The 27253-nt window shown below is 42.2% G+C and overlaps 1 protein-coding gene and 1 long non-coding RNA gene across 4 annotated transcripts; one reads left to right on the top strand and one right to left on the bottom strand.

Annotated features, from left to right (window-relative positions):
* The first annotated feature begins 206 nt into the window (after window positions 1-206).
* Window positions 207-22003, top strand: CDC42 (cell division cycle 42). 3 transcript variants are annotated; one of them, XM_081016321.1, is made up of 6 exons: window positions 207-332; window positions 10363-10504; window positions 14099-14171; window positions 15540-15649; window positions 15764-15961; window positions 20611-22003. In XM_081016321.1, exons 2-6 carry the CDS (start codon window positions 10400-10402, stop codon window positions 20698-20700), a joined length of 576 nt encoding a protein of 191 aa, XP_080872447.1. In that variant the 5' UTR covers window positions 207-332; window positions 10363-10399; the 3' UTR covers window positions 20701-22003. The 3 variants fall into 3 exon arrangements, with proteins under 3 accessions (XP_080872447.1, XP_080872449.1, XP_080872448.1); XM_081016323.1 differs by lacking the exon at window positions 20611-22003 and adding an exon at window positions 19127-19316; XM_081016322.1 differs by having other exon boundaries at window positions 280-374.
* On the bottom strand, window positions 20908-26219 carry LOC308482846. The gene is made up of 2 exons (XR_013989455.1): window positions 23751-26219; window positions 20908-23681 (listed from the first exon to the last, which is right to left on the bottom strand). It is a non-coding gene; the product is annotated as an uncharacterized lncRNA (long non-coding RNA).
* Window positions 26220-27253: the final 1034 nt, after the last annotated feature.

Below are 27253 nucleotides of genomic sequence, written 5' to 3'. Positions count from 1 at the left end.
GAGTCAGTCTCAGCCGACCTCACAGGGTTGTTGTTGGGGGGGTATTTAATTGAGGAGTGGGGGAGAGAACCGCGTACACCCTCTTGGAGGAAAAGGAATGCCCTGTCAACGCCATAAATAAATAGAAATAGGCTCCGCTCATCCGCTCCCCCTCCCACCCGAAACGACGAAGCCTCTGTTCCGTTCCCGGAGCCCCGCCTCCTGCGGAGCGCGGTGACGTCAGCGCGCACGCCCCGGCCCTCCTCCCCCTCCCGCCCTTGCTGCCCAGGCGAGGAGACCCCGCAGCGAGCTGCCAACGCCCGGCGGAGGAGAGCGAGAGCGCCCTGCGTGAGGTAAGGCGCTGGTGCCGCCGAGGCGAAGGCGGACGGGCCCGGGTGTGTACGGAGAGGGGTCGCGGGTGGAGGGGGGGGGAACGTTTTCTTCTTGGCGGTGGGGCGGAGGCGGCGCGATGGGGGGAAGACGCCGCCGCTGTCGCCCTGGTTTTTTTTTATCCTTTTCCGCTTGATTGACGGGGGGAGGGGAAACGGTTTCCCGAGCGAGGTGGGGGAGGGGCGACCGGAAGCTCCGTGAGGAGGAGGAAGAAGAAAGGAAGAAAGAGGGGGAGGGGGGCTACTGGCGGAGGATCGGGGGGGGGCGTCCGTTAGGCTCTTTATCCGCGCGCCCCGTTTATGAGGAGACAGTTCCTCTTCTCCCTACCAGCACCATCCTGAGGGCGGACACCGGGCCGCCTTTTCGCCGGCTTCCCTTATCTACCGGCTGGCCTCCCGCCTCCCTCCCCGCTCGGTCTTTTTCCCCCTTTCTTCCTGTCTCGGTTCCCCCCTCCCCCACATCCCTCCTTGTATATCCCCGCCGCAATCTCTCCCCCCCCCCCAGCTGGGCGTGGACGGGGCCCTCGCCAATGCAGAGGAAGGGGAAGAGGGAGAACAGGGAGGGGGCCTCCCGGGGACAGGTCTCTCTCTCTCCCCCCCCCCCCCAATCCAAGCCTATATGGAGCAGGCCTTTTCAGTCTGCTTCAGACCCGCTTGAAAGAAAGAAAGAAAGGGCTCCCCCAAATGCAGGTTTGGGTTAAAACGTGCATTTCTAATATATAATATTTTTTTTGCAATATATATGTTTGAGTGGCGGGCGGTGCTCCTGTTGGATCAGGCCCCCGACCCAGCACCTGGAGACAATTCGTGGCCGGATCTAAGGGGGGCCGCCACAGGAGCCCCTGCTGCCTCACAAATATGTATGTGTGTGTGTATATAGTGAAAAGAAATCGGTCCCAAAATGCATGTTTGGGTGAAAAGTGTGTCCTGGGCCTGAAAAAGGCAGAAGAGACCTGGTCTCTGGCCCACCAGAATACAGGGCAGGGTGGGAGGATCTTTCTTGAGGTGGTGGGGATGTCCCTTTGCCTCCCCGCTGGGAGCAGCACCCTCCCCCATGAAAGGCGCTCTTAATGCAGGAAACTGGCAAGAAAGAGGCAGGAGGAGGGGGAGAGAAAAGGGGGATTCCACTGAATATGACACTGCCCCCCCCCAATCTTGTGAGGGGTTTACGGAGCAGATGGGAGGACAGGTTCCTTACCCCTGGGAGGGAATTGGGAGGAGACGGCAGACCCCTGCTTCCAGTGGGCTTCCAGTGGAGCAGAGAGGCTGGAGGAGGAAAGGGGATGTCTGTTGGCATGCCCCTGCCTCTCACCCTTGCCCTCAGGGGAGGGGGGTTACAGAGAGTGAGAGAAGAGGTCTCTGCTCCAGAAGGGATTACAGAGGATAGGATGGTAGGCCCCTGCCTCTTGACAGGTCTGTAATGTAGGATACTGGCAAGAGAGAGATGACAGCGAAGGGGGTCCCTGTGGAAGAAGTCTCTTCTTCTGAGGGGCTTGCAAAGGGTGACAGGTCAGGTCCCTGTATTGCAGTACAGAAGGAGATACGTCGAAGGGAGAAATGGAGTTTTGTAGACAGGTTGTTGTCACTGAGAATCTAGGAAACTGAAAGGAGGGAGACAACAGAACAGGGAGAGGAAAATGGAGGATGGAGGGAAAATATACTGTATAGTTATTTTGTATTCAGGCTTAGCTAAAATAGGGGAAGATAATAATGCTGATCTCTTAATTAGGATTGCAGACAGTTTATGTGTGAAGTGCTGTGAGTTCTAAATGCTATGGATTGCATGCAGTTTTGAGTACAGTAGTTGCATTGAAATCCATGGGACAAGTTAGTCATGATTTGCCTCAAGTCCTGTCGATTTCATTGTGAGCTACATGCAGCAAACGTAGTCTGAACCCAAAACTGGTGTAATATATTTCCCTTCTCTGTAGTATGAAAACTATAATCACTCCCTACCCACCCCACCCCCACTCTAAAGCTGGTGAATCAGTAGAGAGGTTTAGCTACTATTCAGGAAGTATTTCTCTCCTTTCCCTTGTCCTCTACTGCCAGAAACTCCATAGGTGGGCTTAGATAAGGCATGGGGAACCTTTGGCCCTGCAGATATCACTGATCTACAACTCATCAGCCTTAGCAAGTATGGGCAATGACCAGGGTTGATGGGCCTTAGATGAAGCTGCTCCAACCTAAGACTTTACCCATCTGTGATATTTGGAAGAGGATGCTAATACTTCTGGCCTATTTCATTAGACTGTTGTCAGGGTTGATGTAAGTTAATGTATATTGAGTACCTTGAACATCTTTATTGGTATTCTCTGTCCTGCCACCTGCAGTATGTGAATTAAAATACCAGTAATTCAGTGGCTAGGAGACTGGAATTTGCTAGGTGACACATAGACAAGCCACCCTTTCTGTCTTAGCCTCCCAGTCAGATATACTTTGCTATCCATGTATAAATATGTTTATGGAAGCTTAAGGAGACAGATTGCTGATCTTTAGTGGTACTATATCACCGCCTTGCATTAAGAAGATCCTCTGACTTTAGACCAGTGTTTCTCAACCTGTGGGTCCCCAGATGTTGGACTATAACTCCCATCATTCCTAGCCAGCATGACCAGTGGTCAGGGATGATGGGAGTTGTAGTCCAACAACATCTGGGGACCCACAGGTTGAGAACCGCTGCTTTAGACACAAAGGGATCCCATGCATCTGGGTGAGTAAGTGGGGAATAAGTGGGAGAGGACGGACTCCCCCTGCCAATCTCTTTCATTTTCATGTTGGCTGCGAAGAAGGGGAAGCCTCCTTGTTTGTGGCCAGCCTGGAAACTAAGCAGGCATTTTTAATTTTATAGCCTGCTAGAAGGGCCACTAGCTTACATTTTTATGTTGGCTGAGGAGAAACACAGCCCACTAGCCCACTTAGTAGGCAAGTTTAAGTAAGGCTAGAAACTTTAGTGACTTATTTATGAGGCTGTTGTTCCATGACAATAATAAGAGCAGAATTGAGGTTCTTAATGCTCTTCTTGAATCTATAACTTCACTGTGCCTGGGTGTTCACATTTTTTAAACCAATCTTAAAATTTACCACACAGAACAGAATATATTACAGTACTTTCACAGAATAAATTGCATGTTGCAAACAATTGGCATATGGAGCTGCCTTGTACTGAGTCAGTCCACTGTTCTACGTACAGCTGGTGTTGCAGAATGGCAGAGAGCTATCATTTGAGAAAACCCTGATTCACATTTCAGCTCTGCACAAGTGGGCCTTAGGAAGGGTACTCTCTCTCAGCATCAGTCCTCTTCTTTCGCCTGCCCCCAAATCTGCAACATGGGGATAATACAGCTGCCTTAGAGCAGCTGTGGTCAACTTCTGACCTATATGTTGTTGGACTTCAACACTCTTCATCCCTGACAATGTGCCATGTTAGCTGGACTGATGAGAGTTGTAGTCCAGCAACCTCTGGAAGGCTTCAGTTTGCACACCCTTGCTTTAGAGAATGGTTGTAAAGATTATTTGAATCACTTTGAAGACACTATAAATTCTCAGATTTTATTATCTGTCCGTATTGTGGTCCCTGGAGTGTAAGAAGGAATTGGCCAGTGGGGTGAAGCTAATATTATCATGATCAAAGATGGTGTTAAGTGGAATGAGATTTTGTTGTGATTTTTTTTGCTTGCAAGTTTATTAAAGGGGAAAACAAAAAGACAGTTTACTTTCACAATACAATAAACATCCATCTTAATTTACACACACAGTTTGATACATGTTTTCTCAATAGGTACCAAAATGAAGTTGGTGTTTATAGAAAGTGCACTCAAATGTAGCAAGGTTTTGAGATCTTCAGACTATTGCTTAGTAGTCACCTACACATCTGTGTATGTGGCTGCCAGAAATAATTGAGCCTTCTGCACAACTAATTTGAGGCCTTCTAAATGCAGATTTGTTTTGTTGGTTTCATTGCAAAGTGAGGTGGTAATTCCTTCCCACTAGCTAATACTTGATGGCTAGAACATTGGCTTATAAGAACATAAGAACCTGCCTTATACCGAGTCAGACCATTGGTCCAGCTAGCTTTGTACTGCCAGCACTTAACTGGCAGTGAGTGGTCTGCCAGGGTTTCTTGCAGGGATCTTTCCCAGCCCTGGAGATGGCAGGAATTGAACCTTGGACCTACTACATGGAAGGCAGATGTTCTGCCACTGAGCTACAGCCTTTATTATCAGTCTTACTGCTGTGTGTTAAAGTACAGTGAGTTATTGGGTGACCATGTATTGAGACCACCAGAAGCATGCTTTTTGTTAACAAATATTGTAATGGAAGAATGTTCACAGAAATCTTGTGATGGAAACTCCTTAGGTTGTTTGAGCCTGTATGTGTGACATGAGATGTATGCAATACTAGGATAAGTTATTTATTCCACGCGTGGACACTAAAAGGACAGCCATAAAAGCCATTTTACTTTGTAATTAAACTCTCTGCATATGGCTGCAAACTTGTCTTTTCTCGTAGTGTGCTTGTGCATGTGCTAATAATTAGATATTGATACATGTTGACTAGCGTACAGCATAGACTGAATCATGTAATAGTACTTTTTGGTGTAGAAAGCTCTCTACAAAGCTTCCTTTATGATAAGAAAGAAGCAAATGGTAACATGGTACTTTCTGTAGTGGCTCTCTGTTTGTAGTCTTCTTTGGCTAGGAATTGATGCACTTAATCTGACCTTGAAGCTATGTACTGCCTGTTAGCTATAAATCAAATCCCCTAATGTATGTGTCCAGAGAAGTTAACCCAGATATTTCTTGTGCATTTATGCAGACAGATGATAGATGGTGTTAGAAATATGTCAGCCATGTTCACCCAGAATAATTCTCATTGATTACTGTAGGGCATTTGGAGGACTTTACTGTGGGTTAGTAGCCACCTAGGGAGTATGTGGGCAAATCTCAGTTTACAGAGAGAGTAGCGCCTCTTTACAATACAATTCGTTTTAGAGGACAATGTTTCTAGAAAGATGGGACAAATTATATACTGCTTTAACTATTGTAACACTTTAGTCTAGTTGAATTGTGTCTGCAAAAATCGTTTACTTGTTTGCTTAGCAAAGCAATCAGCAAGCTGTTCTTTTTTAAATTTAGTTTTTAGTGCTTGTTAATCTAACAGTTTCCTTTTCCTATTGCTTTTTATCTCCATTGCATTGCATAAACTTGAGGTTTCTATCTGAGGATGGGGTGTGTGTGTGTGTCATTGACATGAATCTTTCGAAATAGTGCTTGCAAGAGTTCTACTTCATATTACTTTTCCCATGCAATTGTTTTCAGGTTTCCCAACCTTTCTGGGTCCTGGGAGCATTTGGAAATCTAAGAAACTGTGGTGGGCACCACAGGATACAATTTTCAGAGAAGAAAACTGGCAGTGCTCAGACTGTGCCTTCAGCAGGCAGAGCATGTACATCCCCACAAACCAATAAAACACAGACAAAAGAAAAAGACTCTTACTATGCATACGAAGGACAGGCAACCCCCCCCCCCATTACAACCCCAAAGCTTAAAAATAAACCCGCATTTTTTTAAAAAAACCCCCATAAAATAGAGATAGGCAGAGGGCCTTGGCAAGCATCAGTGATGTGTCTGAGAACACTGTGGTGCCTATGGGTGTTATATTTATCAAACATTTTTTAAGAAAAGGTTAAAAGTCATGTCCATTATGCATATGTGAATTTTTGATTCATATCTTATCAAAGCAATGCATTCAGTTGTATTTAGCATGTTGTTGAGGTCTTTTATTTCAATGGAACCTGGATCCAAGAGCTCGATGAGACATTCCTAAATTAACCTGTTATATTGGACTGGTAGTATCATACTTGCCTACTTTAAAGATCTTGACTATACTTTATATTTGTCATTTTAAATCAGGGTTTCTCACACTTGTGAGTCATGATGCATGTGAATACTAACATGTTCCTGTGTGGGTCACACAATGAATAGCTATTTTCATTTTGGGGGCTTCCCTCCCCTTTTTCTGCTAGACTGATTGCTATCTGTTTATTATTTATTTGTTGCATTTATATCTCACCTTCTCTGAAGGAGCTCAAGGTGGTGTCAGTTGTTCTGCCCCTCTTCACAACAAATCTGTTGAGGTAGGTTGGCTGAGAGGCAGTGACTGACTCAATGTCACCTAGTGAGCTTTATAACGTGAGTGGGGATTTGAACCCTGCTCTCCCAGGTTCTAGTTTTTACACTGTAAACCAGGCATCCCCAACCTTCGGCCCTCCAGATGTTTTGGACTACAGTTCCCATCATCCCTGACCACTGGTCCTGTTACCTAGGGATCATGGGAGTTGTAGGCCAAAACATCTGGAAGGCCGCAGGTTGGGGATGCCTGCTCTAAACACTACACCACACTGACTCTCTTGCTATTATGTGGTTCCTTTAAGACATAGGCTTGCTTTCCCCTGCCTCTGTCATGCTTAAATTCTACTCAAATATATTTAAAGATGAAAAATTAAAAATGTAAAATTTGTTCAGTGTTAACTACTGATGAGGTAGTCTTCATGAAGAACTTCTTTAAACCAAGCTATAACAATGCTCTCTCTTTTCTGTCAGTGTGTGTCAGAAGAAATTAGCATAGTGAGTTTAGGAAGAGTGCAGCTGGTTATTATTTGTGTGGAATTCAGGTAGCTTCTTAGATTTCAGGGCACCAGTAATTCTTTTCATCAATAATCCAGGGGTCTGTTGACTCTATTGCTAGGAGCTTCTGTGAAGCAAAGCATTTGCTCAGTGCTCTTCATCTCCTTGTTTCTAGTGTGTTTTCTGCTATTTGGAATATGTAATCTGAACAGGGTGATGATGTGTGTGGGAACATGTTTTTCATTTCACCTCAAAATTAGGAAAACAAATACCAGGGTGAATACTAAAAAAAAGGCAGGATTGTATTTTTTGTTTTCTTTCAAAGGTATCATCCAGTGCTTTCAGGTTTAAAACAACAGTTGAAACTAATATACACCTAGTGTTAATCTCTAGAAACTCACTCCATACTTTCTAAAATATTTTTCTCATGCTTTTACATGTAATGAAATTAGAGAAAAATCTACCTTTGGGCATCAAAGCATTATAAGTATGGCACAGTGTTTGTCGTCTGTGTATTGTGGGCTTGATACTGGGATCTAACAGTAGCCCCACTCAGAAAAGAATTTATTACTGGTGTTCAGATTCCATCTCTGGTTCACAAAAATAATCCACTGAGCCTACCTATATGACCTCATATTGTTAAGCCCTTTAACTATCTAAATTTTGCATGTATGACCACTTTCAGTTAATGTTTGTGGTTGTGCTAGTCCTTGTTCTGGAAAGGTAATCAGAGTCAATAAATTTTGGCTTGTTTGGCCAAATAAAATGTATTATCGTGGCCCTGCCCCACCCCTTCCAGGAAGGGGCAGGGTCTTCTAACATTATGTTGAGTGTTGTTTGCCACAGCTGAGGAGAGGAATGGAGCCATGTCCCCATTCCATTAAACTTCAGAAAGCAGCAAGACGTCTTGTGTCTCAGGCTCAGCACAGGGTCAGGAACAGCCCTTACCATTTCCCAGTGCTGCTGAAGTCAGACCTTCATGTTTTTCCAAGCATCGAAGAATACTGGAGAGTCTTGCTTGACCATGGGCTCTCTCCAGAGCAAAATATGTATTTTCAGGTCAGGGCAGTTGTGGATATGGACTGTGTTAGTAAAGCTTCTTATTTACTCTTATAGATTAAAGGTTGTACATGTGTTTGACCACTTATGGCAGATTGTTAGTCTATAGTTTGGTTTACAAAATGGAAACTTCATTTAAATTAGTCATAGCTGCATAATTGTTTGAACCAGGCCACCCTGAAAATGATCAGTGGATTTTCCTTTTAGTTTGCTCTTCTGATCTGAAGGGTAGTATATGTAAGATTAGAAGAGCTACCTATCTTTCTTTGGTGGCTGGTATGGTGAAGTCTAAGAATGGGTAACATTCCTGTTGGTTGACTTTTGTAGGAACACTTTGTGAACTAGGTAAAATGTGACACTTGTGAGGGAAGGAAAGTCAAGAAAGCTCTACTGAGATTACATCTCACAGTAAGGTGTGGCTTGTGTTCAAAGTGGGTGGGCATGCATCAGAAGGCCCTGTTAAGTAGTTGTGCTGCCATAGCTGAGCATCAGCATAAGGACTCTACTGAGTGAGGTATGCTTTGATGAGAGGGTGTTAACAAGTGTTAGCAAAGCTTTCTAAATAATGCTTCTTACCTGCTAAAGGCAAGCTAGATGTTTGCCCTCCCACCTTATCCAGTATTCCTCAGTACTTTTCCAGTCCTACTTCCGTGTTGGTGTGTCTCTGCAAAAGAGATAGTAAAGCACACAGAGGAAAGGAACAAGGCAAAGTACAGTGACTCAAAAGAGAGCACACCCAACAGTAGGAGGGAGCTGTGACCTCATCGATCAGTGTGTATCTATGCTGTTAGAAGTAGGAACAATGTACGTATCTAGATGAAGGAAATACAGTGATACCTTGGTTTATGAACTTAATCCGTTCCGGAAGTCTGTTCTTAAACCAAAGTGTTCTTAAACCAAGGTGTGTTTTCCCATAGCACCGGGGGACTCAATTTACAAATGGAACACACTCAACAGGAAGTGAAACATGTTCTTATTCCAAGGCAAAGTTCACAAACCAAAACACCTACTTCCGGGTTTGCAGCGTTCTTAATCCCAAATTGTTCATAAACTAAGCTGTTCTTAAACTTTGTAGCTAGCTTAGCATTTCAAACAGTGAAAATCCGGACAGAAAAGTCTTTGAGCTATTTTTAACGAAAATTTGCAAAAAACAACACTGCCAACATGGCTTGCCATACGTCTGGATTTTCCCAGACACTTATTTTTTTGCGATTTCTACCCGGACGTCTTCCGACTGCAGTATTCTGGGAAATTCTGGACACATGGCAACCCTAAGGTAGCTGTACTAAATGGGGCTTTTTAAAGGAAGTGGGCAGCATACATATGTATGCATATGTAACTTGCTGAAATGTTTCATCTTCAGAAAAGCGCATGAACCTCTCACCACAGTAATAGCAAAAAGAGCTGCATCTGATTTGTATTTCCTTTAATAACTGGAAACTGATTTAGAGCACCAAAGGGCAGAATTAGATGTCATGTCAAGCCATATTTTGAAGGGTTCGTTTTAATGTTATTGATCTCAAACAGGCCAAAAGGTGTGGTGCGAAACGTAGTATTTTTCCTATGTAGTAGAAATTGTTTCAGAAATTAAAATATCAATTGTTTAGTGTGTGTCTTTGGTTGGCTAGGATGTCATTGTTACTTCTGGGTGTCTACTTGCAAAACAGGAAGGAAAGGGCTTGTGGTTAGAAGGCAGATTCCAGCTGTGGTACCGGATATGTAGGCTGGAGGTCCCCAGCTTGGCAAGAGGAAGACATTTAAAGCTTGTTATTAACTTTGAAATTCAGATTAGATAGAAATTGAAGTGTGTTGAGATGTATGTCTATATCACATCATTTCTTCATAGACAAAATCATACAAAATGCACATAGATCATACAGAAACACTTGCTGCTTTCTTGTTCCTAACCTTATTTGAAAGTAGAGGAGCGTTAATGTGTGAATACCTTTTAAATAATGTGCCAGTAACTTTTTAGCAATGTTTTCTCCACCATGTAGGCCCTTTGAACTTCCATGAAGGTTTACTGGGTTTCCAAGTGATGAGGAAATAAAACTGGAGGCCAACTTGAAATTATTCTGTAATCAATTGTGGTTCCTTATCAGATGTTGAGAAGGAAAATAGATTCCTCCTGAAAGTCTCTTGCCTCTGAATTTTTTGTTTCAACTCTTTAGCTGCTTCAACTGTCATAGACCTGTTTGACTAAAGTTATTGGGGTGCTGATACAGAAGCTGTAATAGTGATGAAAAAATATTTCCCATTGTACAAAATTATAAAAATATGCAATTGTTTTCTTTTGTTCTTTCTAGATTAATCTTGGACCTGATAAAGTAGCAGACTTCAGCTATGCAGACGATTAAGTGTGTAGTTGTGGGTGATGGTGCTGTTGGTAAAACATGTCTTCTAATTTCTTACACAACAAATAAATTCCCCTCTGAATACGTACCAACGGTGAGTAAAGAGTAACATTTCCATATTTTTCTTTTCTGTGCAACGTGGGGAATAGGGAATCTTAACCTTGTCAGTTAAATTACATACTGGTACATGTATACCATTAGTTGATTCCTGTATTTTATGTGTTTTCGCTTTTAGCGATATTGTGTATACATGATGTGGCTGTGGAATTGTATTTTTGTATGTTTTACCATGTTTCTGAATCCATATTTTGTTTGAGGGATCAGTATTTCTCCTAGCATGTAGATATGGTAATTTGCAGACTCCTTTGTTGAGGCCATTGGTTCTCAGTTCATATAGGTAATTATATAAGTCTCTAGTTTGCTCTGTCAACTATTTGATCACTACACAGGTGTAAAATTTCTGGATTTTTTAAAATAAAATTTGAAATATATGTAGTACTTAATCAGACTTTAAAGACCATAAAAAGTATATAGCACATAAATTGTACTGTTTGGTAACAGGTGCATTTATGACTCTTTAAATGACAGAAGCCTTAGTTTTATTCAAACTGTAATTGCAGATGTAGCAAGCTGATGGGGGTGGGGGGACAGAAAATCTGCAACACCAGAGGAGGCAGGGGGATAAGCATATTCATAAGCTATAATCCCTCTTTCAGAGAGGTTCCAATTTATTTGCAACAGAAAAAGCAGAACTAGAGACTGACTAACTTAAAAGGTCATAGTATTGATGATGATGATGATGATGATGATAATTTATTATTTGTACCCCGCCCATCTGGCTGGGTTTCCCCAGCCACTCTGGGCAGCTTCCCAAAAAAATTAAAATACATAAAAATGTCACACATTAAAAACTTCCCTGAACAGGGCTGCCTTCAGATGTCTTCTAAATGTCAGGTAGTTGTTTATCTCTTTGACATCTGATGGGAGGGCGTTCCACAGGGCGGGTGCCACTACCGAGAAGGCCCTCTGCTTGGTTCCCTGTAACTTTGCTTCTTGTAGTGAGGGAACCGCCAGAAGGCCCTCAGCGCTGGACCTCAGTGTCCGGGTAGAACGATGGGGATGGAGACGCTTCTTCAGGTATACTGGGCCGAGGCCGTTTAAGGCTTTTAAAGGTCAGCACCAACACTTTGGATTGTGCTCGGAAACGTACTGGGAGCCAATGTAGGTCTTTCAGGACTGGTGTTATATGGTCTCGGCGGCTGCTCCCAGTCTCCAGTCTAGCTGCCACATTCTGGATTAGTTGTAGTTTGCAGATTACCTTCAAAGGTAGCCCCACAAAGAGCGCATTGCAGTAGTCTAAGTGGGAGATAACTAGAGCATGCACCACTGTGGCGAGACAGTCCATGGGCAGGTAGGGTCTCAGCCTGTGTACCAGATGGAGCTGGTAGACAGCTGCCCTGGATACAGAACTGACCTGTGCCTCCATGGACATCTGTGAGTCCAGAATGACTCCCAGGCTGCGCACCTGGTCCTTCAGGGGCACAGTAACCCCATTCAGGACCGGGGAGTCCTCCACACATAATTAAATATGGATGTTGAGTTTTGCTTTTTTAGTTTCAGAAAAAAAATGATCAGCTTGAATATTGAGTTAAATTACTAAGTAGTACAGTGTTATAAATTTCTAATCACAGCACAAAGTAAGTGTAGTAGTAATTGTGGTCAAAATTAACCACATGAAAGCCACATGCCACTTTAAAAAATGTTTACCTATAAATCAGGCATGGCCAAACTTGGCCCTCCAGATGATTTGGGACTACAGTTCCCATCATCCCTGACCACTGGTCCTGTTAACTAGGGATGATGGGAGTTGTAGTCCCAAATCATCTGGAAGGCCAAGTTTGGCCATGCCTGCTATAAATACTAGCGTCACAAGCTTTTATTTATTCAGTAACAATGTCTGGAAGACACTGAAATTCAATTCTGAATTCTTATTTTACTTCAATAAATTTCAGAAACTGAAGGTTTCAACAGATTGAAGCAAGCCTTTCTACTCTTTCTTAATTTTGGTATTCGTAAATATAGACAATGTTTTCACTTGATGGAGGATCAGGGAATTTGAGAGCTCTCCATGTCTACAGTATGCTAAAAGTACAATTACTTATCACTTACCTTAAAGAATAATTACGTGATTATTGGAAAGCATTTTGATAGTGTAAAGATAAAATAGTATTTTAAAACCTTGCCTTAAACCTTAAGGCTTAAAAGTATTTCCTTCATTCTGAAAAAGACATTAGTTCAGAAGAGGGGTTTTTTCCTCGTGTTTTCCCCTATGTCTCTAATTTTTCCATTGGAAAACTTAAAGACTTTGGCAGATTATTTTTTCCCCAGTTGTCTTCCATACCTTCACATCTCTAACCCCAACACCTTAGCAGTTAATGGATCTTCTGTGCTCTACAGTAAATCCTTGTATTGTCTTATTTTGTTCTCACTTACCATATCAAATCTTAAGGATGTGAGCAGCTATGCTTTGAGCTGTCTTCTTTTGGCATTCCTTTGATCTTCCCTTCAGGCTATCACATCTTGGTCCTCATAATAGCATGATAAAGCAAACCAGGGCTATCTGGTGTAAGACAAGTTCCTCTAGTTTTGATAAGAGCATAGACCCCTTATAAGTTACTGTGGACTGCTGCCTAACTAAAGGCTTATCTTTAGATCAATATAGTATCCCTTTAGGGCATTCCCCCCTCTGCCACTGAATTGGTTTCCATTTAGCAAGCATGTATCTTTATAGCTAAATACAACATAAAAGTGAGTTGCTACAAAGTCATAATCTGAAGATCCTCACTTATCTCATTTGATAAAGGAAATTCTGTTGCAAGTTGGGGTCTGCAGAATAGACTGCCCAGACACCCTATTTCATACCAAATATATTTGAAATTGCAATTCTTTATTTCAATTAGCATCTGAGAGAGGCTGCTGCTGTACTGCTTCAGCAGTGAGACCAAGACACATTGGCATGATACAAAGCATTATTGTATGGTTTGCTAAGCATGGGAAGCTTGCAGTTAAGATGTTCTGTTGGAAAGGATTGTGTTCTGTGGATGTTTGCTCGCACATGCATGTAGTGCAGTAGGTAAAATGTTCAGCTTTGACTATTCTGCTACACCATAATCAGAGCCCTGAACCCATTTTTCACTAGTTGACCAATGTGCTACCTGCATTAAGATGTAAATGTTAACATAAACTGTTGTCTATAACTTGAACCTTTTTAAGATTTCAGTCTTAATAAAACTAGCAAATTGCTTGTTCAGCTTTAAAAAAGAGAGAAAAAAGAAAACAATTGTGCTATTTAATTTAACTACTTGTTACAATCAGTTTTTTCACTTGATTTTCAGTAGACAAGAGTGGGCTATAGTTTTACTGTGTTGCTTACTTTATGCTTTGTACTTCATAACAGTGGCAACTGCAAATTTAGAAGAATATAATAAGGTTTTTGTAAGGTTTTTTTTATTGGCAGGTGTGCCAACTTCAATGTCGTTGTGTCTAGTGGTGATAATTGAACTCAGTCATCTGATAGGTCATGAACACAAAGTCACACTTCTCTTTTGACTGTTGGTTTACCTGCCTGCATATGGCTTATGTTTGGAAGGTGATGTTTTCACTCTGCCTCTTCTTTCTTATTCCCCAGGTGTTTGATAACTATGCTGTTACAGTGATGATCGGTGGAGAGCCATATACCTTAGGCCTGTTTGATACAGCAGGTAAGCTCTCTTTTGAAATTAAACCCATGGGGAAAGCAGGTGACTTGATTTCCTAGCTGCTTACCTAATTTTTCAAGACTGGCTCTTGATTTTTGAAAAAACTTTCAACCATCAAGTATACACAGAATTGCAGGATATGACTGTATTATGTGGTCAAAGCAGTGTTTTCCAGTTGGCCCCCAGGTGGTGAAGCTCAATCTCTTGTTATCCTGCATCTGTAACTTCTTAGGCAGCCTTTGAGCTCAGACCGTTTTGTGAGGGTGTGAAAGGGATTTAAAATATAGTGGAGAGACTCTTGCTCTTCTTGTAAAAGTAGCTGTTTCAGCTAGAATTGAGAACTAATCTGGCAGGCACTTCTCTTGGGGGACTAGAGAAGGAACAGAATGAAGATGAACAGGACAGTAAAGGGAAAGAAGTAAAGAGGAAGAAGCCATTGTAACAGGAAGAGTAGAAGGGAGGATCTAGTATACTTTGTGAGAACGGGGGAAGGTTTATTGTATTAGTTCATCTGAGGTGTATGAAATAGCATAGTTCACACTTTGTGGCTATGTTATGCAGTATGGTGTCTTAAGGATTGTGTGTGCACACTTCTGTTTCCAATCCAGGAATGCTACTTTGGCAGCACTCTATCCTTTCTTGCCTTTAGGCAGGGTGGACATTGCCATTCATACAGCTTTCATGATGTTTCACAGTATTTCTTGGTTGTGAAATTAAGCACAGAGGGTGACTAAGGCTTCCAGTTCTTGCCTGGCTGGGATGGGCACTTATGCCTAGATGGTGTAGTGCATGTGAGTAAGCGCTGTGGCAGATCAGCAGGGAGGAAGGATGGTTCCAGTGGAGTTGCTGCTTGCCAAATTCTGGTCAGTGGAGAGCAGTGTCTACTTCTCACAGGGTGATTTGGCAATTTGCAATGTGCATGGCAGTAATAGGCTGCTTTTTCTCTGGATGAAGTGGAGAATTGCTGCTGCTTATCTGCCCGACATCAGAGTAAGTCAGACTCATGGCGCCTGTGGTATTGGTATCAAAAAATTCTTCCTACATGGAACTGAAAATCTCAGGCTGAATTTCTTAGGGTATTTATACCACCATTCTATAAAACAATCAAGGTGGCTGCTTGATCTGGTTTCTGGTTGATAAATTGATATACTAGATGAAAATTGTCAGTTTTCTGTTGTCTGCCCATAATCTTGAGAGCCATAGATAGGTGCAAGGAAGATAAGTTGTTTGGAGTGTAAGAAGTTATTAATCTATGGTAGTATTCTCCCCGCCCCCCCCCCCATATGCCTGCATAGTTATCTGAAAAAATGACACATTATAAGGCCTTCCCCCTCAATATAGGCTTCTGATGTCATTTTTTAATTTTAATAGGACAGGAAGATTATGACAGATTACGGCCCCTCAGCTATCCACAGACAGATGTGTTTCTGGTCTGTTTCTCAGTGGTCTCGCCATCTTCATTTGAAAATGTGAAAGAAAAGGTGAGTATGCTTTGACCCCCAAACTAGTTTTTGTCAGGCTTTGTAAAAAGTGTCCTGTGTTGTTGGATATCCTGATATTTGCATTATGACCATCACATTTTATCTTCTCTTCAGTGGGTACCTGAAATCACTCACCATTGTCCAAAGACTCCCTTTTTGCTTGTTGGGACCCAAATTGATCTCAGAGATGACCCTTCAACAATTGAGAAACTTGCCAAGAATAAGCAGAAGCCTATCACTCCTGAGACTGCTGAAAAGCTGGCACGGGACTTGAAGGCTGTCAAATATGTGGAATGCTCTGCACTCACACAGGTAAGGCTTCTCATTTGTGGTGTTCTGGACTATTTCTTTCATAGTAGAGTGGAATAGCTAAACATGCTCTTTGGCAAAGTGAGTTCTTTATGGTTCATTCTAGCTGCATGAGAAGAATTTAAATGTTTTTCACCTGAAGATACTAGAACTAGCTTCAAAAATTTATCAAGTATTTTGCACTTACTTTCTTGAGCATTTTTTACTGCAAACAAATTATTTTCCTTACACGTGTTTATCATTGAGCATATAATAGAACAAACACAAATTTTGTCAGGATGGTTAATTGTTATGAAAAACGGCTAAATTATAGTCAAATAAAGTTGTGTATCTTATCACCGTGGGTTCTGATATTCTGTAAGGGTTCTAGGTGATAGTGTGAGTGATTCTAATGCAAGAACACTAATTAAAACAAGTGGACCGGTATGATTGACAATTCAAAACCAGTCCTATCTAACACATACAGAACTGAATGAGTTTTTCACCTACCTTTGATGCATAGGGAACACCTATTAATAAAAATAAACTGATATGTGAGATAGCATACTTTACAGCTAAATTTAATGCATGTATGTTGGTGAAACATTAGTGGTGTTACGGAACTGCAATAGTAATTATACCTAATCAGTTGATTTTATGCATGAGAATCATGATGAACTTGCAAAATAGTAAATGGTTTAAGGTTTTGAGTTACTTTTTCCTGCGTATTACTGGCACTGCAGCAAAACTACAACACCTTTTCAGAAATTAGGCATTTTCAGGGAATTGTGACTTTCCACAAATCCCTTTCCCAAATTCCAACCAACACATAGTTGGACATGGAACTGTAATATCATCAAGAGTAGGGCTGGAAATATTTCTGCTTATAATTCTGTGAATAGCATTAGGGCTTTACCTAAGTTCTCATTATCACTTGGTGGTATATGCAAGTGGTGAAACACACTGTAGTTTTGAGCTGTGACCACCAGGCGCTCTCACCCATTGCTACAGCAGGCCCTTCTTTCTGAGATTTCATGGATTCTAACTAGAAATTCCAGCCAAAATCTCCCACATAATTCTTCCTAGTTAAGGCAACCTTTGCCAACCTGGTGTCGCCAGTTGTTTTGGACTACAACTCCCATTCGGTTGGTGGGAGTTGTAGTCCAGACATCCGGAAGGCTGCATATTGGTGATAGCTAAAGTAGGGAATCTCATTACTGTATGCTGTAGCCTGTAGTTGTCTCAAATGATAATATTGCTTTTGGCCTTTTAAATGTTCCTAAACCCATTTTAGGCAAGAATTTATAGAAAACAGTGAATTAAAAAAACAACCTGTTTTTGTGAAATGGCTTTTCAAAGGCTAGCCTGTCACAAATCTAAAACAAAGTTAACAAGCATGTTAAGCTTGAGATTGTGCTTAGAACAGTTGCTTTCACACTCATAATCCAGGATCAGCTAAATTGCTTTTCTGTATAAAGAACAAAGCAAGGGAGAAACTGCTGCTTTATGGTGCAATAGATTATACCAGTACACTACTTTATTATTATTACTCTGATACTTGTGTAATGGAGCTGGCAAATGATTACAGCAGGCACTGGGATGCAGTCCTTGGTTGCAGGAAATCCCTTCTGTGGCTCTCCAGAGGATATTCAGCTGAGCTTACTCCATGCTTGGGTGATCATGTAGGCCTATTCCATGACGTCAAATCACTTAATCACTTACATCATTTTTTTCCACGAACCCTCTGTTCAGTGCAATATTTTTTATCTAAAGCAGACAGATAAATGAAAAATGATCTGTTTGGGGGTGGGGTGTTTGTGCTGGTAAGATGTATATTTGCAGGACCTATTTCTTTCACTCTCTGGGCTATTGGTTGCATATAGCGCAGTAGATTTAGGCGAGTCCAGTGTCTTCAGTTTCAGTTGCAAATACTTAGCTGTCAATTTGTGACAGTGGCAAATCTGTTACAGAGTTGCTGTTCCTTTTCTTAGAAATCCTGTTGCTGCAGATCATTGGTTTGTGCATTGATGTGTCTGTTGTAGACAGAAACGTTTGTTCACTTGGTGTTCAGAACACACAGTTGTCTAGAGCTCCCATTTCTGATTTCTTTTACCTGTCTTAGTGACCTCAGGGGCCATAATTGCTGTTGTTGACACAGTAACTGGAGCGTACCATTTTATAAGCTGGTGTGTGTTCATGCCGAAACCAGTGTTCGTGAGCTGCAATAATCCTTGCTTCCCTGGACTTTATGGCAACCCCAGAGAGGTGGTGTGGAGTTGTCTTAACTCTTAACATGGTCAAGACAGTACTGATTTTTCCCATTCATTGAGAATTGCTGAAAGATTTGTTGATAGTCAGTCCTCCCAACTGCTTGTGAACATCACTTGAGCCTACATTTACATGCATTAGGTTCTTCTACAGTTGGCAGAGCATGCTGTTAAACCATGAAAGTGGGTGGTGAGTATTTTGCTACTCATGAGTAGCAATATGAAATTGGAGAGCAGCAAATGAATTCCTGGAACATGCCACCCTATGACGGTTCTAACCTCACCCATCCTTTGCTGTAATATCAGTAAGTTTTAAAATAACTGGAGGTTACATTTGGCCAAAAGTATTGCCTGTGGTGCTCTCCCTTCGTAATGCTCTGTGTAGGTAGGTGTTGCTGCTGAAATGAACTTGACAGTAGCAGATGGCCACCCAGAGCAAGTGCCATCAGGATGTGAAATGGGAGGGACTGCAGCTGAGCAGGGCGTACCCTTAGATAAGCAACTACCTTGTGATTTTCTTGGCAGTGGTGGTGGCAGTGCCAGGAATGAGCCTTCCTGAGTAGATTTTGTTTCATTTTGAGAGGGACATGCAACTTTGAGGTGTTCACTAACACAACTACTTTTCAGCTCTTCCTTTTAACTTACAAAGCTCCTTTTGGAAAGAGATACGTTACAATATTTCACTCATAGGGTAAGAAAACATCTACAGTATCCAGGTAGCATTCTTGCTAAGCCTCTGCTGTGCTTGTCTTGTTTCCTCTTTCCCTCAAAGATCTACTTTGTTACAAAGTAAATCTGCTTTGCTGACCACCTTTATCCTGAATGCTCTTTGTAGCTGCTTGTGTGAGTGTGTGTGTGTTTGTGTCTCTCTCTAATCCTCTAACCTGGCTACTATTTTTTTCTCCTTCTCTCTGTCTTATAGAGAGGTCTGAAGAATGTGTTTGATGAGGCTATCCTAGCTGCCCTCGAGCCTCCGGAAACTCAACCCAAACGGAAATGCTGTATATTCTAAAACAGTTTCCTCTTTTTTTCCTTTCTTGTTGCTGCTTCCTCTGTCCTGCTGCTGTAGAAAGTTGGTTGAAAAACAAATAAAACCATCCTGATTGAAAGAAGCTGTGTCTTTACTTAACGTCTTAGAGCAAACTCTGTATTAGCTTTTGGATTGGAAACTGCTTATACAATTCGTTATGGCTATGGAACATGAACTGGACTCGCTTAAACCTTTTGCTTCTTGGGTTGCTGGATCTTTAATAGCTTTATAAGTTAGGTTGCTAAGGGACTGAAGGTCTATTTCAAAAGTTAAACTTGAGAGGAATAAGTGAAAACCTGGTTAAGAGTTTTTATATCCAAATGAGAAGTGATGTGCAATTCATTTTCTCTCTTGTGGCTCTGTTAACTGTATTTGCATGATGATTGTACCTGACATAGTGACCTGCAAGTGATGCTGAAATGGTGAAGGATTTTCTGGTTTTCCTCTGTGCAGTGGGGCTTGCTGTTGCTTTGGCTGTTTGTGCTGTAGTGGAGTATTTGTTGGTCCTCTAAGTGGGAGGGGAAGGAAGTTTGGTGTACCTGCTACTGCTTGACAGACGTCTTAACTTCTGTTTTCAGTGACACAGTATCACTTATTTTTACTCATTCTCAAAATTTGCAACTGTAAAATGTAAAGCTTCTTTAAAACAAAGTCATACCATTTGGCTTCTGTTGTCTGAAGGAAGGAAAAGACATACAATTGTAGTTCTTTACATTTCAAAATTAAAATTAGTTGTTTGTATAAATGCCTGATGAAGCATTATTCCTGTCTGCATTCATTTGCTTCAGTTTAACATTTATACACTATAGTACCTACCTGTTCATTTTCCCATTATTGAAGTCTACTACCATTCCTTGCTTCCAAGTCTACTTCTGCTGCTTCAGTAACACATGGTACGTCACACGGCTTGGCTGATTTGTGCCAAAGGATTCTCCATTCTTGCTTGCTTGCTAATCTAACCTGGGTGTCACTTGCCCCCTTTCCTTGGATCATTACTTCTTTTTCAACACGGGATAACTCATTGTCATTAGCATGTGAGTTGTAATATTACTTTTACACACACACACACACACACACACACACACGGTCCATGGGAATTGCTTTAGTACATATACTTCATTTCTTGAACTATTGAGACTTGCTGAAAATGTCCTCAGGCTGTTTTATGGGCTTAAATGTTGGGTGCTCTGTATTATTATTATCATTTAAACAAAACTGATAAACGAGGTTCAAACACTCGGAAAGGAATATTGCTTCACTGCAGGATCTTCATCTCTACTCAATCTTTAACTTTGTCTTTGTGGGCTTTTTAAAACACGGTTTGCTTTTAATAACCCAGAAAATGAGACAGCCCCTTTCTCTTTGCCCCTTTTCAGAAAGGCCTAAAGAATGTATTTGACGAGGCGATATTGGCTGCCCTGGAGCCTCCGGAGCCGAAGAAGAGCCGCAGATGTGTGCTGCTATGAACATCCCTTCACGGCCCCCTTCTGCAAAGCTGGTGTTGATGTCATACTAAAAGCAATGTTGAAATCAAACTAAAGATTCAGATTTTCCCATTTGTTTTTGCAATAATGACAAATGTCGTGCACCCTCTTCCCATTCGCTCCCTGTGTGAGATGCAAATGTTAGTGCTCTTCCTCCAGTGCCCTTCAGTTAGTTGAATTTTTTTAAAAAAATAATAATAATATTGTATTTCAGCAAACACTGATCAGTACTAGGGTTTTTTGTTTGTTTACTGTTTAATTTCTTTGTTTTTAAAATTCAGGCATGCTTGTGGTGATTTTTCTCTGTAACAGACTAACTTTTAGGCTCTGGCCTCCAAGCCTTTCCCCATCATGCTAGGCTGGTGCTGCTTGGATTCTTTGATCTTCTGTGGCCAGCTTGCAGTCTAGGGGGAGCAGGTTTCAGTCCTTGGAACATATTCTGGAAATGAGAATGTCCCAAAACTGGTGCTCCATTGAAGAGGGGTGTAGTTCATCCTGCACCTCCTCTGAAGTTGCCTTCAATCTGTTTCCCTTTCTTTTCTCCAAGCAGGTCAGAAATTCCCATCTTGCCCTTTAAAACATGAAATGTGTAAACAAGTCTTTTGTTTATATATTACGCCAAAAGCTCTTTTTTTGGGTGTGTAACGCACACACACATCTACACAAACCCCACCTAACTTTGCCAATTACTAATTCTTTTGTAGCTAGTTTTCAAAACTTGACATTATTAGGCATTAATTGAAAGGGGAGAACTGCATCTTTTTAAAGTTAGTGCAGTCCATTGGATTTGCTAAACAACCAGCCTCTCTCTTGGCAAGCAGAGGCTTCTGATCAGCCACATGAGTGAGATTTTGAAACCCACTCACATGGCCTTTGCTTGCTGTAAAGGAGGGTTGAAGCTAACCAGCTGACTATGCCGCAAAACGGTTTAGCGTTCTCTTTGACGAGGGGGAAGGAGACACGCCTCCATCAGGAGAAAATATGGATGGGAAAGATGTTCAATACGGCACCTTGGGGACCAGTAGAGGAATTACCTTAAAAGTGCATTGTGTGTCAGCAGCTCTTGCCTCCCCAGGTTGTTGCTTAGTATAACACACCATGTGAGGGTCTTTGACTCCAGTGTTAATAGGGATCTTACTAGAACTATACTCTGGCTTAATATTTCTCAGTCTTCCCAAATTCTAATTCTTATAGTCTCGTTAGTGTTGAACTGATGCTTTTTTCCATGTCTAAGTTCTTTGTATATGCATTTTTCAGATGTATTAAACATAAAGTATCTTCACAAGCCCGACTGAGAATACTTTTATTTTCCCTGAGTGATTTATGTCTAAAGAGTTGAATCCAGCTAAATATTACTCACTATAGACCCATTAGAATTAATGAACCTTAGTTCATCATGTCTATTAACTTCAATGGGTCTACTCTGAGTAGGACTGAGATTGGAGACAACATATAGCCTGTGTGTCTTTTTAAATAAATAAGCACACTTTCCCTCCCTGAACCTCTTCTTGAGCTATGAGTTCAGGACCCCCCCTTTATATATATAATTTTTTTTAGGACTCACTTTTCAACAACTAGTTTAAAACTTCCCTCCATGCTCTGCTGACTGGAGGCTTTTTGGCCAGTTTTGAGATTTATATTGCCTTGTAGGGAGGATTTTGGAGATTTTGTTTTTACTTTGTGCATTCCAGAACCCTGTAGCTTAGAAGAAAATGTCCATTGATTACTTTGTGCTTGTGGTTTGGATTTAATATCCAAATGTGGTGCCTTTCCTCAAAAGAGAAGTTTGTTCTCTTGTTGTAAAATAACGGCAAACAAATAAACTTTTTGGGATGTCCATGAATAACCTCTTGCACTGTGAGCCTCTAGCTATTAAAGCACATCTCAAAGCCTAGTTGAAGTAAAACATCTTCAAGAAATTCCTAGAGTAGTAGCACCCTGAGAATGGGTCACAAATGAAATATGAGTGTTGGCTTCTAGCGTCTACTATGAATTTTGTGAGTAGATTTTTTTTAGTGATCAGTTATTATGATGTATTTGGCTTACAGCAGTGTTCTTTATATTTTGGACAAGTCTTGGCATCTGTTCATTCAACCTGTGAGTTGATCATCCTCTGATACAGCAATTTCAATTCTGGATTTTTCATCTATGTGTGCTCTGGTATGGACCCTTGCTAGACCTGATGCTTTAGTCCAGGGGTGTATAACATTTGGCCTTCCAGATGTTACTGGACTGGACTACATCTCCCACCCTTCCTGTCCATTAGTCCTGTTGGTAAGGGCTGATGGGAGTTGGCATCCTCCATCGTTTGAAGGGCCCATAGGCTAGTCATCTGTGTCCTGTTTGGCCTTACTATGGTAGTTCAGTTTAAAGTATGTAACGTTTAGCACTGCAAGATCCATACTTCATTTAGAGGCTGTTTTGCAAACAGGAATTGTTATTCAATAAGCAGAATGGAAAAGAGAGGCCGCTAAATGTTGCTTTTTTTGATCGGAGGATTTCCTGCCCTCGCTCCTGATTTTTGAGCCTTCATTGGGCATTGTCCGCATGGTTTTTAAAAGTGATTTGAGACTTCATGGTTAAAAGGGAGCTGGAAAGGGCAACCTGCCATATTCCCTATCATACAGTTCTGGATGACAAAGTGATTACTCTTTTTTTGTGGGGGGCAAGCCTCTCCAACAACAAGTATAGCTAGTGTGTACATAATTGAACCATATACTCTGCAGGTCTGAATGAATTGCCAAATGGAAGGGTGTACCTACCTGGACTTTCTTGAGTTTCTTGCCTTCAGTCCAGGCTGAAGAAAAACAAGAGTTTTTCCTCAACCACTAATCAGCAAGGTGAAAAAAGAGCTAGTGTTCTCTTTTGTGTGTATATATGCAATATCAGAATATTGCTAGGCATTCTTTCTTCTGTCATGACACTCTGTATTAGTACAGTTGTGTTTTGTCTTTCAGCTTGGGCTAGAGAGGCTTTGGGGGGGGGGTGTCCAGAAACTTCTAACTGCATTTAATTGCTGTCTGTCAGTGCACTTAAGGTAGCCTGCAGTTTAAAATACTGAAATAGGACAGAACAAATAAAACAGAATTTTCTCAGGCCACTAGTCGTCTCTTCAGCAGCTGATAATTAGTTCCTTGGCCTGTTTCTTCATCTGCAGCTCCCAGGAATTATTTGTGGGGCCCGTACTGAATGAAAGATTAACAGAAGGCAGCTGTGGTTTTTATATGCATACTCCGCTCTCCCCCCTCCTCCCTCTTGTAATATGTATTAGAATACTTATTCCTGTGATCCTGTATTCTGATCTTTGGAATCCTTTGGTCCCAACTTGAGGAATAGGACCTGTGTGTTAGGTGAGACAAAGCCAGGTTTTCCTGAGCTGGTGTTTTCTACAGTGGTACCTCCGGTTACGAACTTAATTCGTTCTGGAGGTCCGTTCTTAACCGGAAACCGTTCTTAACATGAGGTGTGCTTTCGCTGATGGGGCCTGCTGCTGGCACACGACTTCTGCTCGCATCCCAGGGCAAAGTTCACAGCAAGGAGCATCTACTTCCGGGTTAGCGGAGCTTGTTACCCAAAGCGTTCGTAAGGAGGACGGTATGTAACCCAAGGTTCCACTGTAGTTGTTGCTAGACTGCAACTCCTATCATCCATAACTATTGACCATGCTGGCTTCCAATAGCATTTTGTATTAAGTAAGTAGTACAAGAAGGTTTCCTTTAGAAAATGGAACTCAATCTAAATAACAAAAAGAAGCACAAACTTTGAAAAAGAAATGCAAGATATTGGATGGCCCTGCAAGAACACCTGCCTTGCTCGGTAGGTAAGAGTAGTTGCGGCATTCCTGGACTATAACCCCTGCACAAGATGTGATTGTACTAGTTGTTGGAAACTGTAGGAGAAGACAGTGCTGATGTGCTCAAGTTCTGTGGGCATCCAGATGTTTCTGGGCTACAGCTCATAATTTATGACCATTGATTGTGCTGGTTGGGACTGATGAGAGTATTAACAGCAGCTGGAGAATCACAGGTTCCTATCTCCAGAAGTAATGAAGGGCTTGCGGTATGAAATAATATTAACCCCTAGCCACTGGAACAGTTTCTGGAGAATACTGTGCACCCCTTTAATATAAAACTCATTCCCAGCATACAGCCTTTGTTGTGTACCAACCCATATCATATTCAGAGCTGCAAGACCTTTCAGAGCCAGATTGGTATACTTTCTGCAGGAATTTAGGATGGAACCAACCTCTGCGCACTTCTGCGGGGGGCCACTAGATGGTGAAAGTGGACTGCCTTTGCCAGCAATGCTGCTCTGTTGCTTCCCCGCCCCTCCCCAGAAAGAGGGAAGGCTTCTGTTACAAGATGTCCACGAGAGGCGTGACATATCCTAGCAATCTCCTGCTGGGGTTTGCATGCAGTCATTCATGTTTCCAGCGTCTCCGCGTTAAATTCAGTGCTGGCTGCATGGAGCGGACAAGCTGCCGAGCTGTTTACAAATGTGCTCCAAAGAGATCAACAGAGATTTCACTCGAAGAGCTGAGCAGCTGGGCCCAGGCGTGTTGAGGACCAGATTCTGCTCCAGAAAGTCTGCATGGTACAACTCATGTCCGCATCCTACTGGTTCGTGCAGAAGTGTTGTCTCCTCTCTGACGGGCAAATGACTTTTTATTAAAGAGACAACGGTGTCTCCAAGGTTGCAGGCTGCTCCATGGGCAGTTTGAGAATATCTGGAGAGCTACCTTGGACAGCTGCCCACACCGCAGTTCAGCATTCCAAGTTTCACCTCATCCTTCCTGTTTCTAGAGCTAGCGTCACCCGAACTTTCCCATTCGTCTTCCTTGAACGTGCATTTTGCTACTAGGAAAAGTAAACTAAGTCGAACAGCAGGCTGTGGTTGTTTTTAATTTTCTCTTTTATAACCTGGGCTTTTAAACATCCTCTTGTCTAGCTGTCTCTGTTGAGTAAGATTGGTTTCCACGAGACACGGCGGGGGTGTGGGGGCAAGTAACCTGTCGATTTTTCTGCAGCTCTTTAAAACAATGGAAAAAGAGAAAGACTTGGAGAGCCTAAAGTCTTCCTCTGAAACCTGAAGTGTGTGACATTGGCTGTATGCACACCATACATTTAAAGCACGCACATGCACACACTGGAATCCTGGGAACTGTAGTTTGTTAAGGGTGCTGGGAATTGTAGCTGTTTGTGAGTTAAGATTCAGTTCCCAGGATTCCTTGTGGGGAGCTGTGCTTTAAATGGATGATGTGTATGCAGACTGTTGCCACCCCCAAAGTACTTAGGTGTGTGGGTTGCCTTTCAGACCACCATGCAGTTATTGTAAAGTCTGTAGAGGTTTATAAATTGCATTTGGTTGATCCCTAATAAGACAGGATTTTATTACTCTCTCTGTGTGGGAGGGGGAACCTTTCTATGTAGCGCCACATTCCCTCCTCAGTGATCTGCCAGGGGACACCTACAAGCAGTGGTTCAGGTGAGAGCCAAAAGCAAATGGACCACATCCATCTCTGTTTTTCTCTTTGTGCCTTTCTCTTTCTCCCTCTCCCTTTTTCACCCCATTTTTCTTCTTTACCACTTATATGATATTAGGCTGAGGGCCACAGGTTTCCCTCTCCTGTCCTTGCAGTAGACATGGGTAACCTTTGGCCCTTCAGATGTTACTGATCTACATCAGCCATAGGAAACATAGCCAGGGACGATGACAGTTTTAGCTCCCCATACTTCTGTTACTGCCTTGAACGTGTTATTTGTTTCTTTTACAATTTACGTTGTAAGTTCTGCAGCGTAATCCACAGGGCTGTCATACCACCGATGCACTTTGAGGAGAAGAGCAAGGCCAGCTAACTAAGATATTGATGTTTCCATCCTATAAATCTGCCTGCGAGAGCCTTGTGGCTATAAACCCTGAGTCATGTGATCAAAACTATTTCCAGCAGGTGGAGTCCAACTCTTTAGAACTGCTTCTTTGTTCTACACAGCCGGCCAAGGTCCTCATCTTTGGTGAGGAAACCTGTGCGGCAACCTTCCTCGATAGATCTCAATTCGCCGGCCACTCACCCACCCCGTGGCTTGAGCAAGTAGATGAGCGGTCACCAACTCGGCACTTGTGGGGGCAGTGGGGCCCTTCTGCTGTTCTCATGAGGCCTGTGAAGTTTCTCCACTTCTTCCTCCATCACTTCCCCCTTAGCCATGAAGTGGTGATGGGTGGTTGCCTTTTTCTCCCTTGAAAAGCCCATAAAGGCGAAATTGGAAGGTTGACTCTCATTCCCACTTCCTCTTTCAGCTCTGTGCTTTCCAAGGCTTGGGTTAATTCTACTAGACTTTCCCCCATATCTCTTGGGGAAGTGTGTGTGCACACATTTTTAGTCTTTATGTTGCGGACTGATCCGAAGGTGTGAAATGATGAGAGGAAGTGGTGCCCACAGCATATCCAAATGTGCCCACGGGCCTAAAAAAGTTAGCAACCCCTGAAGCACAGCCTTTATGGAACTCATGGAAAGCCCGCACCACCTAAGTATGCATAG

The sequence above is a fragment of the Podarcis pityusensis genome (genome assembly GCF_964106645.2).
Source record: "Podarcis pityusensis genome assembly, chromosome: 8".
Taxonomy (NCBI): Eukaryota; Metazoa; Chordata; class Lepidosauria; order Squamata; family Lacertidae; genus Podarcis; species Podarcis pityusensis.
Note: the sequence above shows the minus strand (reverse complement) of the source record. Positions and strands in the feature narration are given on the sequence as shown.

Bases quoted from the DNA above. Each gene is read 5' to 3' on its own strand.
- CDC42 (XM_081016321.1), top strand. From the start codon at position 10,400: ATGCAGACGATTAAGTGTGTAGTTGTGGGTGATGGTGCTGTTGGTAAA. The intron at 14,172-15,539 runs GTAAGCTCTCTT...TAATTTTAATAG, and splicing joins AGGCCTGTTTGATACAGCAG to GACAGGAAGATTATGACAGA. The intron at 15,962-20,610 runs GTAAGGCTTCTC...GCCCCTTTTCAG, and splicing joins AATGCTCTGCACTCACACAG to AAAGGCCTAAAGAATGTATT.